Raw genomic sequence first — 19,416 nt, 5'->3', positions numbered from 1 at the left:
GTCTAATAATTGAAGGTGAGAAGAACTAATTTAAGATAAAAAAAATTAAGATCACCAACAGAAAGCTTATTTACAAAAAATTAAGGAGCAAAACTCAGCTCCACGCATAGATCTCCTAGCAAACTGTTGCCAGTCATATACAAACTACATGGCACCTTGGTTACATTGCAGCGACTTGCATTTTCAGGCGCCATGATGCTGCCATGTGGCCCACAATTGCAAGTCGTCAGTTCATATAGCGCCTGCAATTTTTTGAATTGCAGTAGCATGGAATCTTTCCTTCGTCCTCGTGGTTAAAGTGGTAATCATACGTAATCTCTTCACCAGGAAATATATCCCTCTCAGCAAAGAAAACAACCTTGAAAAAACCACAAGCCAATTTTTTCCATTAGCGTGCAGTAAAAAGAGATGAAATCTGAAACCACACACGTTAAGTTCAAAGCGTTGCTAGGAAGGATCGGGTTCATCTAAACACGCAAACTATCAGAACATATAAAAAAACATTTAATCCTCAACGTTTATATATTTGACAACAAATCCAACATTTAAGTAAACCTTTGCTGTAATCACGAATCATGAATGAAACGACTCCGACGTATAATCAAGTGGTGCCACTTTTTCTAAACCATAACCTAATAAATCCAGAAAATTGAATAAAATGTTCGCAATTTACCTTCTTTTCATGCCTTACAGTAATCACTTTTGCCACGCAATTTGGCTGGTCATAAACATCATAAACAAATATTTGTTAGAATGAATTGAAGAACAAATGGAACAGAGCAATTGTTAAAACACATCACGTCTATTGAAACTTCTAACGGTCGTAAAGTTATATCAAGGATAGACCAAAGAAATATTCATGAGTAAGGATTTAGTTTGCTCAGTGAATTAGTTTTTTATTAAATAATAACTAAATCAAACTACTATTTCGCAGTTTTGTTTACAGCACGAATCTTGTCAATTACAATTTGTTCATTTTTTACAAAACAAAAATTATAAAACGTTTCTACATAACATTGTTAAACATTATTGTATGAAAAATTGTGAAATAGACATACAAAATCTGTTTGTAAGATTATTTTTATATTTATAATTTTAGCTTTAGCTTCCTCTAATATTTATAAATAAATTAGATAATATAGTTAACAATTACAATACAAATGTATTACCTTGTTTTAATAAATATAAATATTTTATAAGTAAAATTCAATCAGTCCATAATCAACTTTAAAGAGACTTTCTCTTAGATATTTGTTAGTTTTTTAATTAACTCTAAATTTATAATATTTTACTTAAATACAATAAACGATTTTATCTAATTTTATTCTTGATTTTTTATCCTAAACCACTCCGTTTAGTTTAGGAAAAAATAAATCCAGAAAATATCAGTTATGATCAACATCTGATTTTACGAATTTTGGGTCAGTTCAATTTTGAACAACTTTCATTCCAGGATTATGGAGTTGAAACTAAATACAGCATGCACTGGATAAAGACTGATTAGAAAAAGGTTCTTATTTGTACAAGCACGTTAGCTTTTTTGGACAAAATCATCAATACTAAGCGTTCTTAACACACATATTTGAGGACACTACCCGAAACAATTTTATGACAAGTATTGAGTCTTTATAAGCCACAACCATAAGCGTAGACGAAGGCATTAATGAATGCACACTAAAATCGAAAAAACTAAAAACGAGATGAACAATAAACAAAGAGTCAAACTTGAAGTAAACATACCAGGCACGAGTGGTTAACAAACCGAGCAATCCCCCCTTTCCTTGTGGCATCAATAATATGCTCTTTGTCTATCCTGAAGAAGTAGCAGGCACTCTTGTACTGAAGTTTCTTTCCAGATTGATAATCCTTCTCCCTTTTATCAGCCACACGCAATCCCACAATTTCACCAACATATTCAACCACCTAGAGAAACATAAGAAATGCTTAATATTTGCAATCACAGTGTAGAGGCATATGAACACTTGTAAACCAGTATCATACCACTTCACCCCGGGAAATGAATCGAGAAGTGTAAAGACCAAGTGCGTGTATACGGGATTTGTACACAACAAGGTGTTTCCATCCCTTTGCTTGTTTGTACCGAGCGTATTCCTTCTGCATACAGCAGGAAATAAGAAAGTCAGGGAATAGGCTGAAGCTTACAATAAAAATTAGAAACTCTATTTAAAAAAATACATGTTTTCGTAGGCATAAAGCTTATGATCTGCTAAAGTAAGATGCCCAAGATATGTGGATCTGGAACTTTTGTTAGGAAAACTAAACATTATCTTGACTTGAACAATGTTGAAAATAAGAGGATTTATGTAGAGGGAGGAAGGATAAATGACAATGAAACATTAGATTAATATTAACTGAGATATATTAATATTACAATGTATGGATATGATTATGAAACCTAAAGTATTAACCTTTAACCCTTATACTAATCATAATACTGACTAAATAAGAGACAAATTAACATGAGGAAATATGGTAACTGAAATTGAGAAATCACCAGTAAAGAGGGACATGAATCTAAAGGATCAAGATACTCTAGGATAGGATAAGATAGGATGTAATATTTTCCATAATACTAACAAACAGTAATATATTAGTTACACGTCTCAAGAAAATACTTAATCTAAAATATTAATCAGCTACGGACTAGTAGACAAAATTTAAAGCTCATATTTCAACAAAACAAATGTATATCCATATTGGAGGCTATGCAACACAACCAATATACATACTCGACAATCATGCTCCATATCCAAATCGGGGAATTTTATGAGTCCTTGAGAACATAATTTCTGCCCATTGATGTGAATCCAAGCATTAAGCTGCTCCTCAGGAACAAGGCATCCACCTTGGCAGTGATTATCCTGAAAACCATCCCATCTTCTTCCCTTGTAACCCTACAATAATCCAGAATAAGACATTTAATATCATTACATGTCAGTATTCGAAAAACCTCTGCCCTGAAAATGGTTTCCCACATCACCCGAGAGGAGATAAAGTCCCAAAAATGCTATGAATGAAGAAAATACCTCTACCCTGGCACAGGTGAATTCCTTTTCTTCTTGATTTCCCATTTCATCAATAGGATCATACATGGACAGATATCTAGGTTCAATAGCATGAAGCATGCATCTTCCATAAAATCCAATCTTTTCATCATCAATACCTTCAGTCTCACTTTGCAACAGGTTCTGTAAAGTTGAGAAGCAATTGTCATGGGAGTTATGGCACATTAATGGATGCAACACTCAATTTGCATTATCAAATATTTATTGACAACAGAATTCATAACACATGTTTAAAATCAATGAAACACTTGATAACTCATCTTAGGTATCGAACTCAAGAAAAAGAAAGTGCATACCACAGCAATGTCCAATTGTCATGTTTACACCAATCATATCAAAATAACCTACATTTGCAAAGCACTTGCAAAGTACTTGCCAAACCAGGAAGATTTAACACATGTTCATCATGATAGTTAAAATTGTAAGTCAACATGTAGAGTCATGCAATTACATTTTCTTCACAGGAGCAATTCTGATTGAAGCTCCAAACATGTTTTTGATGAGATTAATAGAGCCCAGGTCATGCAGTTGTAATACTAATACAAACCCAAGTTCTCAAACAGCAAGCGACAATCCTAATATACTGTAGCAGTCCCACCCAGACTAAAAGTCAACTAAGCTTTAAGCATGTAGTAGGTAATAAACCCAAAATACAAATGAAATGACCTATTTCGTCAAAGAACTCAGACAAATAGTACTCGTGAAAAACCTGGGCAACATCCATTGGCATATCTAGTGGTAGGGAATAATAGATCTCAATTTTTTCATAACCTTTGGTACGAGACATTTTCACTAACAGCAGATATTATTAGACAGCGGACCTTGTAAATAAAAATTATAGTTGCTAAAATAGTTTAACTAAAGTATGAGCAGAAAGTTTTATGATGTAAGTTCCCACTTATCAAAAAGAAAAAGTACCTTTTGATGAGCACACCAAGGATGAAACTTGACAGAGCAATCAGCCACCCTGCACTCTATACAAGAACCACCCCATCGATTGCAAATGGAACAAACCTGTGAAAAATAGTTTAGCGAAAGAAGAGCAAATGCTAAATGCCACAAAATAATGTTAAGAAACAGTTGTAAAATAAGTTTGACCTTATATAAAGTCAGAGCAAGTTGCGGACATAATATATTTCTTCATTTTCATAGTCAAACACTACAAGTTTTACAATTCTATTGCATTCCTTCTACAAACTACTAAGCTCACATATAAGGCCCAACAATCAATGTGCAGCTTACCCATATAACCCAGAACATGAAAATAAATAGCACAGCACAAATTAATGAAATAACCATGAAAATAGCACAAATTGTGAAATTATTGGGTTAACTGCCTGTACTGTAACAAGACAAACAAAGGAGGAAATGAAGAGTGATTATCTATATGATAAACAGCTTATACCCTGTTTTTCATTATATTTGTGTCCTTGTTTGCAATAATAAGATACAACAAAAATAAAATAGAGTACCTACACGTTATACCATGTAAACAGACTACTGTATTCACACAAAATTACTAATAATGGTAAAAGGGTCAGAACCCATGGAGAAGAATAATAACTTTAGTTTTACTTCAGAAATCATTGTTTAACCAGCTGAGCAATATAGAACTCCTGTTAGGTACTCACCACATCTGCCCTGGGACGCGCAACACCAGATACATCAAAAGCACTCATGGTGTCAACATTCGGGCATCTTGTTCCAGGAGTCCAAAGACCACAAACCATATGAATCCATTGTTTAACAGTTGGATCAAGAACTCCTGCAGTAATGCTGTTGTGTACCTTAAAATTAGAAAGACTAGTGAGGGTATGCTGCATATGATTTGTAGATATTTGAACTTTCACCAGATCTGTTGATGTATCATGGATTTTTGTCTTTAAAACACTTTCTTGACCAGCCTTTGAGGATGGGAATGCATATATTTCCTTTCCAAAAAATTCACATGAAGTTGTATGCTTAGGCATGCCATCTTTCTCACCATTCCACACTTTTAGGAGGCTCTTGACAATCGCATGACTCATTGCTGCTCGAGTCATGGCCCCACCTCCATAACCACATAGGACACATGCCTTGATATTGGAAACACGCAAAACAAAAAGCATGGAAAGAAGTGTTAGATTAAATTTCAAATGAAGACTATACATACGCAGCAGCAGAGGAATCACAAATAGTCATGAAAAAATCATTCAATAGATGAATAACTTTATCTTGGGGTATAAATAGAGGCAAAGAATAAAAAATATTTGAAGGATGAATGGCTTCATGTATTAGAAAGGAAAGCACAAAAAACAAGACTCATATAAGGATTGAGAAATCAAATAGAAAATTAAAAATGCATATTGGATATACAATATTTTTTGAGTTGGTCCGGCATGGTCTGCAACACCAGCGACTTCTTTTGGGTAATGTGGAAACACCATAGCAAGCTTGGTGCACCTGGCAGACGAGATAAAGGAGATATATTAAAATCTTGTTTCATACAAACAATATGAACCATTCAACAATTCAATATTACTAACTATAAAAATAAACATACTCGAATTAGGCATTGACAACATTCCAACAAACAGTTGATTTTATCATTGCTTGAGCTTTGACACACACAGCAGAAGGTATCTGAGTTTATAGTAGATATGTTTAGATGACCTTGACTAGAGCTGCAAGAACACAATAGCAATGAGACACACAGTAAGAATAACAATATGGAAAGAAAACACTGACATTTAAATGGAATACATCTAAAACAGAATATGTAAATAGGACAGTTTTATTTGCTTACTTTCTACTTTTTGGGCTACACAAACCAGTCTCTCTGTCTTGAGCACAACTTATCATATCCGTCACTTTGGTTTCTGACATGCATTTAAACTCTTTGTGAGACATTTCTCAGGAAAATAATTCTCTACAAATACGTGTAAATAAGAACCATGTTTCAAATGAAGACATACATGTGTAAATAAAAATTCATGCTATTAATAAATATTGTAGTATGGGGGACGTGCTTGGATAAATTTCAACCCTAAATTTAATAAATCATCACTCATAAGTTGTTGCTACTAGACTCCTGATGAAATCACACTACTCAAGTAACAAAGTTTGGTAGAATATGAACAGTCAATAAAACAAAGCATTACCCAACATCTATCAAGATCAGCTTGTAGATCATCATAGGATGTGGCACTCCAATCATGAAAGAAAGCCAGCATTTAGGTTAAGGAGTAAATAATAAACCAATTAATAAACTACTCCAAACATGAATATGTTAATAATCCACACCTCATCATTATAGATTCTGTTTAATTTATTGCTAAAACAATTATTTAGAATAACAATCACATAGCTCTGCTCAAATTCACCTTTAGCAGTGAGCTCATTAATGCTGCGGTGTTTCCGAATGTCCTTGTTCTTCGTCTTCAATCGAACATTTTCTCTATTTCCAACCCTAACACCCTGCTTAGCTTTAGCTTTAGCATCTTGCTTGCCACCTCTCTCCAAGTCTTCCAAGGACATATCAACATTTGCTTCATTATAAATTATTGTAGTTTGTGTTTCACCGTGTTCTTTAATTTTTAAACCATGGTTCCCACAGAAGGACCCACTATCTGTTCCAATGCTCAATTTCTTCCATTGCTTTTTTGAAGTTAGTCTAGGTTTTCCATTTGTGTGGCTCATACACCTTTTGGAAGACTTAAGGACCTTCCTGAGGGATACAATTTTTGCAGGCTTTTGCACCTCTTTAGCCAAATGTTCTTTACAAATTTCACCATGTTTTCCACATACTACTGGCCTTGTTCTATGATGATTTTCCTTCCTGCATAAGAATGGCCTCAACTTACCATTTTCAGGTTCCTCATAGGATGGTTCTTGTATATGAAACTGCTCAAAATCAGAAGTGAGATTCTTTCTCAATCTCTTTGTTCCAGAAAATACAGGCGGTGAGTGAAACTCAGCATCAGAATCTGATAGAGACTCATAGGAAACTTTATGAATGAGATGCTTGCTCCGACGATTCTTACAGGAAACAAATTTAGATGCAAATGCGGACTGTATTCGTGTGTTACAAGATTGAACAAAGGAAGACTTGTTAAATGATTTCTGCAGGCTAGGCAGAGAATGCATTTGCATTTCTTTTGACAAATTAGAAGAGGAATTAAAAATCTCAGCATCTTCATTATTCTTATTGTGCAACAAGGAAGGGAATTCAGAAGATAATGAAGCATCTAGAATCTTCACCACATTTCTCTTTCGCTTTCTTCCATTGATGCCCCTCTTGACATTTTGAGATTGATTGATTTTACAATTAGCAGAAAGCACAAAATGATTTTGATTCCTTTCTTTCTTCCATATCAAGGAATCTAACAGTTTAAGATCATCAAGTAGATCGCAACATGATTCATCATTCAACACTCTCGAACAACCATTTTTCAAATAATTCCCAGAGATCAAGCCTAGAGACTCACCGGTTCTTTCACTTCCAACCAAATCTGACATGGAGCCTTGATCAATACCTGACCCTTCATCAACTTCGAGCTTGTTGACAACGCCAGTGTCTATAGCTTCATCAGTACAGTAATCAATTTTGTTCACCATCACAGATGCCTGAGTAATCACAGGAGCAGAGCATCCAGAAGAAACATTAGAATTTTCTTTCTCTTCTGACAGGTCTCCCATATCAGTGGTTATTTTGGAGCATTTTGTGGAAATGTTTCCAAGTTGAAAACCATCTCGTGCTTCCTTATCGAAACCATTAAATGTTTGATCTAAAGATGTCGCATCACAAACTGCTTTCCTGACCTTACTGGGCACATCTCTCCATTGAGGAGCATGCCCACCTTGCTCAAAGTGGATATTTCCGTTGTTCGTAGTATTCAGATTTCTAAACAAATCTGAAGGCATCTTCAAAGAAGTTTCACCACTGACATCAGCAAGTTGTTGCCCTAGGTTCTTACGAAGGGGTTCAATCCCTGAGGAAAAGTTGCTACGGCAACAGTTTATCAGAGCAGGACAAGGATACTTGCCTTCCAAACATATATTTGGCGATTGCTCAGAGTATTTTTCACATGTACTAGATCTGATATTGTCTTTGTTTATACCAAGGCTGCAAGATCAAAATTGGAGGAGAGAAAAAAGTTTGCAGATATTAGTAAATGGAACCCAATTTTCTGATCCGACAAGATGGAATTAGAAAAATGAATAATGTTTATCAATCAAATACCCAATTGACATGCATAAAAACAAAGCCAGGCAGGCATTTTTTTTCAACAGTTTCTGGTTTAAGGTGTTTATCCCAGCATAAACAAAAACTACAATACCTATTCTTGCAACATATCATGTGTTCAAGTTCCATCACTCACTCTTCTGACAATGGATGATTTCTCCTATACATCTCTATCAACATGTTAGGAGGCATTTCTACCTCCACTCATTTTAAGATGCCAAACTTATATAGTCAGCTTTCTCTAGAGAAATTTGAAGATCAATTTACACAATCTTGAGGTTTTGACTAAATAAAATTGCTTGTGAAGAAACTACATGAAAAAGAATAAGAGTTGCAGTTTCATCCACAAATGTCAACAAAATAACGGGTACAGTAGTAGCTGCTACAGAATAATGTTGGGAGACTGATTTATCCCCGAAGCCTTAAGTATTATACCAGGGTAGCAAATTATGGAATGGCCTCTATACATAAGATAAATATCAATCATAACTAATAATCAACAATCATAATCTTGAGACTCAATCACCCACCAATCTAAAGGACAATTAACAAGTCAACAAAAACAAGAGTCTGATCTGAGGTGTTCTGTTGACCTGATTGTGACTAAGAAGATGCTGTGTATAAACTAACTGCGATCAATAATCAGCAGAGAAAAAAAAAAGACAAAACAGGACGAAGAGGGTGTGTTTCACATAAAAAAGAAACAAAGAATGGAAGGATGCAAGAAGTTGCACAGAAAAAAGGGTGAACCTGCAGGGAATGCGACATATTGTCTGGAATAAGGAGAAGATAACCCAATGTAAAGGAGGCCAAATAAAACTTGTTGGAATTTTCAGAAAGAATGTAACTTGTTCCAATGTAAATTTTAATGTTTACATGGAAAAGCAGCTTGTAGGATCTATGAAGGAGGAGATATTTTGAGAAGATGAGATTTGAACTCAACCACATAAGGATTGACACACTCTTTATCCAAAACCTTAAGATAATGAGATAATAGATCTTTACCTTTATATGTTGCTCCACTTTCTCATTTCTACTTAAACTCACATTTGGATTCTCAACACAACCATGTTAGTCATTCTTTGAGTAAGGGAGGATTTTGAACCCCTTTTCATTATGATCCGGACAAACATAAAATTTCAAAATCACCTTAAAACTTTGAGGGGTCAATGAATAAAGGAGAAAAGAAAAGAATTTAATGGCCTGTTAATCTCACTGAACATCATTTGTTTTCAATCTGTAAGATTTCTATCATCACTCTGCACAAACATAATGCAATGCCACTTCAGTTGTGTTCAGTCTGCAAGATGCACTATCATGCCACTAAAGCACACTAATAGCTAATTTGATGATAGGTGAAAAGTCATCATTAAATGAAGATTTAAAAGAAAAGGTGCCAAAATTAATAAAGACAACCTATATCCTTGACTGTGTAAAATGAGGACAGAAAATTCAAAATGCAAAATATAACATGATATTTTACATTATCTGAACTGATCATGCCCCTAAAAGCGCATGATCCCATGCAACAAGTAGCATCATAGTTGCATAGTTGCTTTAACTTTGCTGGTCCATTTGTTAACCAAAAAGCAAAAACAAGCACATCAAACATAGCAATATATTTAGCAAATAAATAACCAAGTATGCTAGGCCTCCTAGTTATAACAGCCATGAGTTTCTGCACCCATGCTTTCCATAATACCACCTGGATTAAGCCAATGGCTGATGTTTCTTCCCTAGAAAATTTAAAACATCTTGCTACACTTCATTGTTGTCTTGCTAACAAAGTCATTAAATTAACTACCCCACCCCAAATGTTCACATATTTAACTCAAGAGGTTGAAATTATTTGCTTTAGGTAAAGGTTTAAGTTCGATGAGATCATTGGTTATAACAGAGCAGGTTTTTCTCTCCCTCGAATCTATCATACTTCTCACTATCTATCCCACATATCGGAAAAATCATAAAATTTCACATAGACTAGAAATAGAACTTAAAAAGGGTATATCATAAGGAGAGCACAACACTCATTGCATAAGTTATTTTTGAATATTCAGTTAGACTCAAAATCAGATTCTATCAGACTCTATCCTAGATCCACTCTACTAAAGGGTGACCTATCATGTTATCTATGCACCAAATCCATCCGAATTGGGTGAGGAAAGATATATGGAGAAAAACTCAAGTCCCACATTTACTTGACATAATAAAGGAGTGTACAAGTGAGGGGCTCAGCCAATTTCATAAGTTCGTTTTGGGGGTTTAAGTTCGGTCCAAACTTACATTCTAAGACCCGAACACATTGAAGTACACAAATAAATTAAGCACCTATTTAATTAGTTTCTACCACACAAAAGCTTATTTCATAACTTTGATCATAAAAAAATATAAGCTTATTTCATTCGTAAGCTTCACCATGAACTTTAACTTACAGAAATCATAACCTATTTCAAAAACCCAAACACACAAGTTCTCCAAATGCACCCCTAGTATCTTCTTCTACACCCTTCTGGAGTCAAACAAAACAACAATCCATACCCTAGTTATATTTATAGAATCAAGGGAAAATCACTCCTTAAGATGCCATTAGAATAGGCTGCAAACTGAATATGCTGGCTGATTTTAAAATCAAAGCTACAAAAGATAATTTTCCAGCAGTGCAACACAGATATCATAGTTGTCTAGAATTACCTTAAAGAAGTCTCTTCATTTTGAAGATCATAAGAATGTTTACATTGTGATTCCTTTTCTTTAGAATGTAAAGGTGTTGGTGACAAGTCAGACAAATGATAATATCCGTTCATACCTGTAAGGACAATCACAATTAAATGCACAAGCTACAAAACTAAACTAACATTAAATTTCACAATCAATGGAAGGCTATCCCTAAAACCACCGTTAAAAGTAATGGGAAAATTAAAAAAGCATTATGCTTGCCTGTGAGGGAAGGCAACTTCTCTAAACCAACAGTATTCTCATGATTCCCAAATATCGACTTATTTTGAGGCAATTTCAATCTTGCACAAGAGGTTCCCTGTTCAGATGTTGAAGCCTCACAAGTATAATGCTGAAATTTCAAAATACTGCTGGATCCCCCTTGCTTCTGATTCATATTAAAATGCAATGCATGATATTGCTTAGATAACTCTGGTATCTGTGTCACACCAAGCAACCTCGTGTTTTCATCAACAAAATAAGCATCCCTATTAATGGTCTGCTGCTGTGGCAAAGTCGGAGTCTGATTTGACACAGAAACTGAAACATGATAGGGAGGGCCTTTCAAAATCTCTTTAAATGGAATGGAGGTCTGAGGATTCATCATATAATTTTCTAGCCCAAGAGAAGACGTATTGTGTGAACCATGCAAAATATTTGCCCGCACCAATGTATCTGATGGCAAGCTAGATTCAAAATTTGGTTCATACATCTTTTCGTTAACAACTGAAATACAACTATCATAACCACCAACAGATCTCATCATGGAGCTTGGATATTTCATTAACTGACCAATTCCAAACCCCGGATTTCTTTTGCCACCAGAATCTTTGGCAAAGCTCACCCCTATATTATTTTCCAAATATTTATTGGTCCCTACGACAGATTTATTTGATTGCCTTCCTATGAGACCATAATCAGAATACAGTTTCTTAGGCATGTTAGGGCTGTCATCAGCCCACAAATTTTCACTAGCTTGTGTCTTTCTTCCAGGTACATCAACTTGCAAAAATGGTGAAAATGATACACCCTTGGCCACATTTTGTGTTTCTGATCTAGCTTTAACAGAAGCCTTACCCACAGCTGACATATAGTTCTTGGGTTTAAGCTGAGGCAATTCTTCAACCAATTTGAATGAAGCAGCAGAATATCTAAAATTATTCTGTAATCCCTCCTCCCTGCTGAGGTCTGCATCTAATGTATAATGTACATTGTTAAGAGGTTTCTTCAAAATGAAACAAAAGAATAATATACTGAATAAATAATAGATAAAATATAACACTCAAGCAATAAGCTAAAACAAAACATTGATTCAACGCACTATTAATCATCTGCTTCTGCGGTTGCAGTTTTGGTGTACTGGCAAGGATATTAAACTGCAGTGGTTCTACAAATGATGGAAGTGGGTTTCCTGTCTGAGGTGGTTGACCAAGCCTAAGGTCAACATTAGATGAAGCCGCATCTCTGCCTACAAGACCATTTGCTTTTGTTTTTATGCAATCATGGTCTTTCAAAAGGTTTGTTGGTGTTTGCAAAGGTGAGTGGACCGTTGACAAACTTACTTTCGTTTTCAGAGAATCCAAGAAAGGAGGTATAGGATGACAACCATCATCTAGCTGAGTTCCACCAAAATTTGGTGCAGTTGTGTACATAGCCAGATTAGATTCCATTAACTGGCTTTTCAACAAATCAACAAAGCTGTTTTGTGAAATACCAGGAAAACCTTTGAGTGGAATGTTGCAACCATCCTGGATTGTTGTTGCTTGTTTTCTGGACAATGTACCAATAAATAAATTGTTGTCCATATGAGCATTATTTGGAAACATGACATAGTCAGAAGACTTTCCAGACCTTGACATGACTGCAGATGAACTCAAAATATGAGACAAATTAGTCTTGGACATATCAAACACGGATGCATTGGATTTCATCGGACTGCCTGTTGTTGATAATACTTCTGGCCAGTCCCATCCATTCTCATTCCCCAGAGACCTAATCTAAAGCATCATAAAAGTATCACCATCCAGTGTTCTCGTTGCTTCAAACATGCAAATAAGAAATTCAATTCTTAATGCCAACAACAAAAGGAGAGGTAAAATGAATGCACAGATTTATCAAATTTGCACACACAGTTTAAAATATGGTTCTCTTCTAATAAGTTAGCTAGAGTTTACACAAATAAGTGTCACTGTCTACAACAATACTACAATGCCCTAATGAATGAATAACCATCACGAATGAATATAACTATGACTAGGATGAACAAACATAAGATTAGCATACATGTTTGGGTTGTCCAGTAATCTAAAGTGTAATATCTAGAGTTATCGAGGTTACTTTGTAGTTGCTATTTTACACCATGCAACATACTTACAAAAACAGGACTGGCTGACTGAATAAGAAATACAATTCATGGTTTGGTGGTATGATCGTAAATCTGATGGGAAATTTAAGAAGTCATTAGTCAGCAAACATGTAGAAGAACTTGCTAGTGACAATTTATATAAATGTATAAGATTTAATAGTTTGTAGCATAGGAGAAGTTTAGCTTAATGATTTCCTTTATTGCCTGTCGGTGTTAGACAATGTGCATATGGCAACCAATGTCATAAAGGCAATTTAATTTGCACAGTCCAACAATTTAAATCACTTTCCTAACTCTTAAAATCCTCCCAATATTAGAGAGAAGACAAAAGTAACAAGTAGGAAAATTAGTTTGCTTATCACCCCCTCCTTTCCCTCCAAAATTTTAAACCAAATTAGGATAAAACAATTCCCTCCCTCCTCTCTGTTCCCTCCAACCCAACACACTAAACAACACACATCAGCTTATGTGTACTAGAAATATTCCAATAGAAAGTTGAAAACTACAAGCAACTGAATAAAATTTTAGGGACCAGAACATGACATCCTCAAATCCTGAATAAACTTGAAGAATGGAAAAGAAATATATTATTCCATGCTCAGTGGAAAAACTTAAAGGAAAGCATCAACACTCAGAACAAGAAGATGATAAATTCCTAAATAGTAAGCAAAAGATGAAGTAGAAACACCCATCTCCAAAACACAAGGGCATACATAATATATCAAGAAACATCAACAAAAAAATTGCATGAAAGCTACGTCTTACCCCAAACTTCAAGAAGTAAAGCTTCCGCCATTGTGAAATGGTCTCCCCACTCTCCATACAAACAGCATCCCCTGGGTCACCACCATGTAAACCCGAGTGCTGCAATATCAGAGAAGACAAACCAGTAAGCATTAATAGTGCATAAAAATGTGAATTTAACTGCTCAAGAAGGGTGTGGCTAAACATTGTTATAGAGTAGAACCAGTTTTGACGAGATTCACCTCACAAAACTTAAGAACAGACATGTGGGAACAATGGCATGAGCACACAACACCAAGAAGCCCTGTATGGCTAAGAAGAAGATGGCCACCTTTAAATTGAAATTGGAAATGTGAGCTATCTATACATTTACCAAGGATATATCTTATTCAATAGGACACTATAAGCTTCTAGCACTCACTTTTTCCCATGCAGAACACACGAGGACACCCACTCATATAAGGAGTTGCATACTTAGGTGAGCCCCACTCTGAAGCAATATTTGGTGTAGTGTGAATATCTGAGCAGCAAATATTTAGACCAAATGCAGGGTATGTACCTCGGTACTGACCTGGAAAAGAAAAAGATTCTGCCGCTTTTGTACCACCAGGAACTGTGTGCTGAGTAGCAGTATTGCTGCCCCAAATATTATGGAAGACAAAATTACTACTATTACTCAAACCAACCATTGCTCTAGAAGAAATCTCAGGAAAATTATTCACCCAACTTTGCAGGTTACAGTTAATCAAATTTTCTGTTATCAACCCCACTCCAGATGTCCGGAAGGTTCCACTTTCTATAGAACCAACAACAGAATTCCCAATAGCATCAGTAGAATCACCAGATGACATGCCAAGCTTGCGTTCAGACATATTCTGAAAATCATACCGTAACGAGGATGGAGAACCATAAGGTAGACCCATAAAAGGATTTCCAGCATCTGTTTGGCCTGACCCAGAGGTGGTTGAGAGGGGAAAGCTTGGGTAAACAGGGCCTTGCTTCCCTCCAACAAATTTTGATCTTAAACCATGTGCTAATTGTGGATAAAGATAATTTGCATCCATCTCCTATTTAAAAGAACATGATAAAAGAGCTCTATGAAAATAGCAAGAGAACTAATAAAAACACAGTGATCTTAAAAGAAACAGAAAAAAATTCTAAAAGGTAGTATTTATTAATGATGTAGTAAACGCAAAGTTGGAGACTATAATGCATAGATACAACATGGGACCCCGATGCAGCATATAGATGCAGGAATACTGTTAGACCATTAAATAACCATAATACAAAATATAAAGAATTAAATTAACATAATACATAAGACTTAAACCAAAAGATAATCACTGTTCTAAAAGTGAGAAAGGGCGCATTAGCTGTGGTACGCATGATAAAATGTTTCAACTTCTCAAAGTTATTGTATTTGTAGTATTTCCATTTATAATGCTATAAAAGTTCAAACAGAAAAAGCAGAAAAAAATGTAAAATGCATTTAGGATAATTCAAAGTATCCAACATAGGTAAGCCGCTATTTTAAGTGTTCATACTCATTTGGTTGCAAATGAAGATGAGCGTGCTATTCCCAAAGATGAATACTATGAAAACTTTCCCATCATGCTCAAACGAATTTTGAAGCTACTAGACAGCAGGTGCCTCCACAGAAAACAAATTATGATCATAGGCAAGGCCACATAAATAATTTATACTAGGGCACTAAAGGAGCAGTAATGAGATCCAAATTATAAATATCATTTTTGTAAGTTGAATGAAAACCTATCCACTCAAAGGCCACCCAACCCGAAAATTACTCACTAAATGCAAACCTTTTCTGTTCAGCTGTTCATCACCAATGTCAGATATTTCCAAAACTAGACTGAATATTATTTCTTAATTGTCAGTAAAGACCTTGTTAAGAAAAAAAAAAGATTAAGGACATCAGGGGTCCTAACATCCATGTTCTTTCCCATTATATTTATTTTTTAATTTAAAACCAGAAAACCTGCAGATCCCGAGCAGATGCATTATATCCAAAGAAAAAAAAGCTTTCCCAGTTTCCTATGAATGTTCTTCGACGATAAAATCTACTACAATTTTAGTGTATCTAATCAAACTACTGTAATATCTCAACTAAAATTTCGTTATAAGAGACAGCAAATAAAGTATCACTAATACACGCCACGTCACCAGATACTAATTCAAGAAGTGTATACGTGCAAACAAAGACGCTTTTCAAGTAGATTTGATTCCAACTATTGGAATTTTGTTACAAACTCAAAACATCAATAAAGATGAGACAAAAATAATTCCGCCCTGCAAATGTTGACACAATACATTATTCCTTTAAATAGAATTGGTTCCTATAAAAAAAATTGAAACGTAGTGACTACTAGTATTAGTACTGTAATATCTCAACTAAAACTTCATTAAAAGAGACAGCAAATAACGTATCGCTATAACACAACCACATTAGCAATTATTAGTTCAAGGAGTGAGCATGATGCAAACATAGACTATTTCCAAGTAGACTCCATTTCCACTCTAGGAATTTCGTAAAGAACTCGAAACCTAAATAACACGAAACAAAAACCTTTCACTGTGCGAATCACGTGACACAACACATAGTTTCTTTAAATAGCATTGGTTCGTATGAATATATATATATCTATATATATATGAATATATATAATGACAATAATGACAGAACAATGATAAAGTACATTGCATTGCATCGAAACAACAAAGCAATTTATCACGTTACACATAAGAACATTCACGAAAGGTACGTTCGTCATCGCATTACTGCATGTTTGGTTTATCATCCAACACAACTCGACGCGCGTTGTTTTTCTAAGCAATGCATAGTAGATTTCACGTTCTTTATGTGGAAATTGGCATGAAAATGCGTAATTAACAAGGAATCAAACAGAACTAAACTGTAACAACCGAAACGCACAGGTAATCACAGTAACCGAAAGAACAGCTCAGACAAACAAAACAGGGCAGAGTCAGATTACCGGCTCCGGCGCCGATACGGAGGAAACCGTCGCAGACATCGACGGCTGAAACGGCGAACCACAATTCCTCTGCCACGCGCCGTCCATCTCTGAAAATCACAAACATTCCACGAAACCACTGGAGAGTCGCGATGATAACCACTGTTGAAACAGCGTTAAGTGAGAAAGAGAACAAGGAAGTGGAGACAATGCGCAGAGTGAGAGTGAGAGTGAGAACCCTAAATCGAAAGGAAGTGGTGGAGTTGTATTGAGCGCAGTGGGAACAGCACCGAGGAGGGTGTGGATAAAAGCGGGGTGCAGGTGATGGTGGTGGAGCAATCCGAGGCTGACAGAAACTGACACGAAAGGTTATGTTCGGGTATTTTGGAGCGTTGATCTATCTTGTGCTCGAGGGAATAGATATCGGAGGCCGTTGATTATGAATACAGCTGGTTTGGTCAGTTTGGGAAAGTGAATGGGCTGTATGGTCAAGTTGAGTGAGCAGGTTTCACGGGGCATCGTTGCGCTGACACAGTGACACGTGTCTTCGTAATAATTTCGCTTGGGTGGTTGTCCCTGTTTATAAGTTCCGCGCAGACATACGTTATTATTTATTTGACGCATAATATAAAAATAAATAATAAAGTTTTATATTTTTAAAAAAATAAAATAAAAAGTGAAAAATAATAATATTAAATTAATGTAAATGTTTCGGTAGGTCTCTATTTTCGTCCAGAATCTCAAATTGATCATCTTCTATTTTGACGTCTCAATTGATTCTTATTTTGTGAAAATTACAACAATTAGACCTTTGCGTTAAATTGGGCCCAACGACGTTAACGTATGGTTGACATGAATGACGTGCTCATATTATTTACTAATAAGAAAATCTGATGTGGAATTTTATTTTTTTTATTAAACATTGAACTGTGTCAGGTTATTACCCTTGACACATCATCATCTTCTACTCCTAAAAACCCTAGCCTTTCCCCTACCATATATTGTCGGACCACCAATAACAAAGCTACCGCAAATCGCCATGGGATCCTTCATCACCTCCACCACAGAGAACATCATCCGACCGCAACACTCATCTTCTCCACCATCAATAACTAAAATCGTTCATCTCCATTGCAAGGATTTTTCCATATAGATTTCAAGCCAGAACCCAAATTGCAAGCCCTAATTGCAGGGAACATCGGACCACTACGAGATAGTCATGAATCGCGCCACCTCAGAGATCGTTCAAAATCACCAAGTCACACCGCCTCTGCCAGACCCTAAGCTGTCGCGACCACTATCTCCTCCACGAGAGGCCACCACACTCGCGCTTCACCACATCAATAGTGGCGTCTCCATTCGAAACCATCAAGTCACCTTGCCATCGTTGCCTAACCCTAATCTGCACCGCAAGTCGTCGCATTTTCCGCCACGACGTAGTAGCGCTTTAGTGCCACCATCAACCTCGCGAGCATCACGCGCAACCCTCAACGTTTCACCATCATCAACCGCATCAGAAACCTACAGAAGAACCCAGAAATCGCAAACTCCATTGATGGACGAAGCTTCAACCTCCATCGTAGAAGACCATCTTCGTCTTCTTCAACGCGTCGTTGCGGCACACCTCCATCACCTTCACCAAGCCCAAACCTGCAAACCACAAAATCAGAAAGAGCTCATCCTAAACCCCAATCGCGATAAACCCTAGTTCGTGAAATGCCACCATCGACCTTGATGTCAGCCGCAAGCCTCCATGGCCACCATGCCGCAACAATAACCATGACACCACCCAAACACCATTGAAGCCTCCATGGAAACCTTGCAAATAAAAAAAAAAACCATAGAGCCACCAAAGAGCCATCTTCGCACCTTCAAATTGCAAAATGAGAGACCCTTTGCATCAACCGTTGGCCGCCGTGAATGAAGGGGCGAAACCCTGATTCTAAAAACATCTTCCCCAATCTGTAGAATAAACAGTAGAGTAATGAAGATGCCAGCGAGGTTTCTCTACTTCGTGATTTTTGTGTGTGTGATTTGATTCATGGTGGTTGCAAATGGTGATGATTTTGCATAGGAAGACGATGGTCGTAGTGGTTGGCTGGTGGTCGTGGAAGTCTGACAAAGATGGTGGCAGCGCGAAGGAGATGACGACAGCTATGATGGTTGCCAATTTCTTTTGTAAAATAATAAATAAAAAAGACATGTCAAAATATATTGAATTCCATGTCATTTAAAAACGAATATTAGCATGCCATGTCAACCATACGCTAATTGTTATAGTTTTTACAAAAT

At 36.1% G+C, this 19,416-nt stretch overlaps 1 protein-coding gene across 6 annotated transcripts; it reads right to left on the bottom strand.

Annotated features, from left to right (window-relative positions):
• Positions 1-9: 9 nt before the first annotated feature.
• Positions 10-17,577, bottom strand: LOC108337982 (uncharacterized). Of its 6 annotated transcripts, none has more exons than XM_017574580.2 (20): positions 17,363-17,563; positions 17,146-17,286; positions 14,556-15,201; positions 14,377-14,465; positions 14,156-14,254; positions 12,347-13,022; positions 11,248-12,219; positions 11,002-11,116; positions 6,449-8,190; positions 5,872-5,944; positions 5,629-5,749; positions 5,442-5,528; positions 4,718-5,161; positions 4,005-4,100; positions 3,048-3,209; positions 2,751-2,915; positions 2,002-2,115; positions 1,741-1,923; positions 674-718; positions 10-358 (listed from the first exon to the last, which is right to left on the bottom strand). In XM_017574580.2, exons 2-20 carry the CDS (start codon positions 17,230-17,232, stop codon positions 227-229), a joined length of 6,048 nt encoding a protein of 2,015 aa, XP_017430069.1. In that variant the 5' UTR covers positions 17,233-17,286; positions 17,363-17,563; the 3' UTR covers positions 10-226. The 6 variants fall into 6 exon arrangements, with proteins under 6 accessions (XP_017430069.1, XP_017430072.1, XP_017430071.1 ...); XM_017574583.2 differs by having other exon boundaries at positions 12,347-12,795; positions 12,877-13,022; positions 17,146-17,562; XM_017574582.2 differs by having other exon boundaries at positions 14,556-14,624; positions 14,706-15,201; positions 17,146-17,562.
• Between the last annotated feature and the right edge of the window lie 1,839 nt (positions 17,578-19,416).

The sequence above is a fragment of the Vigna angularis genome, chromosome 7, assembly GCF_016808095.1.
Source record: "Vigna angularis cultivar LongXiaoDou No.4 chromosome 7, ASM1680809v1, whole genome shotgun sequence".
In the NCBI taxonomy this organism is placed as follows: Eukaryota; Viridiplantae; Streptophyta; class Magnoliopsida; order Fabales; family Fabaceae; genus Vigna; species Vigna angularis.
This window is presented reverse-complemented; position numbering and strand designations above follow the sequence as displayed.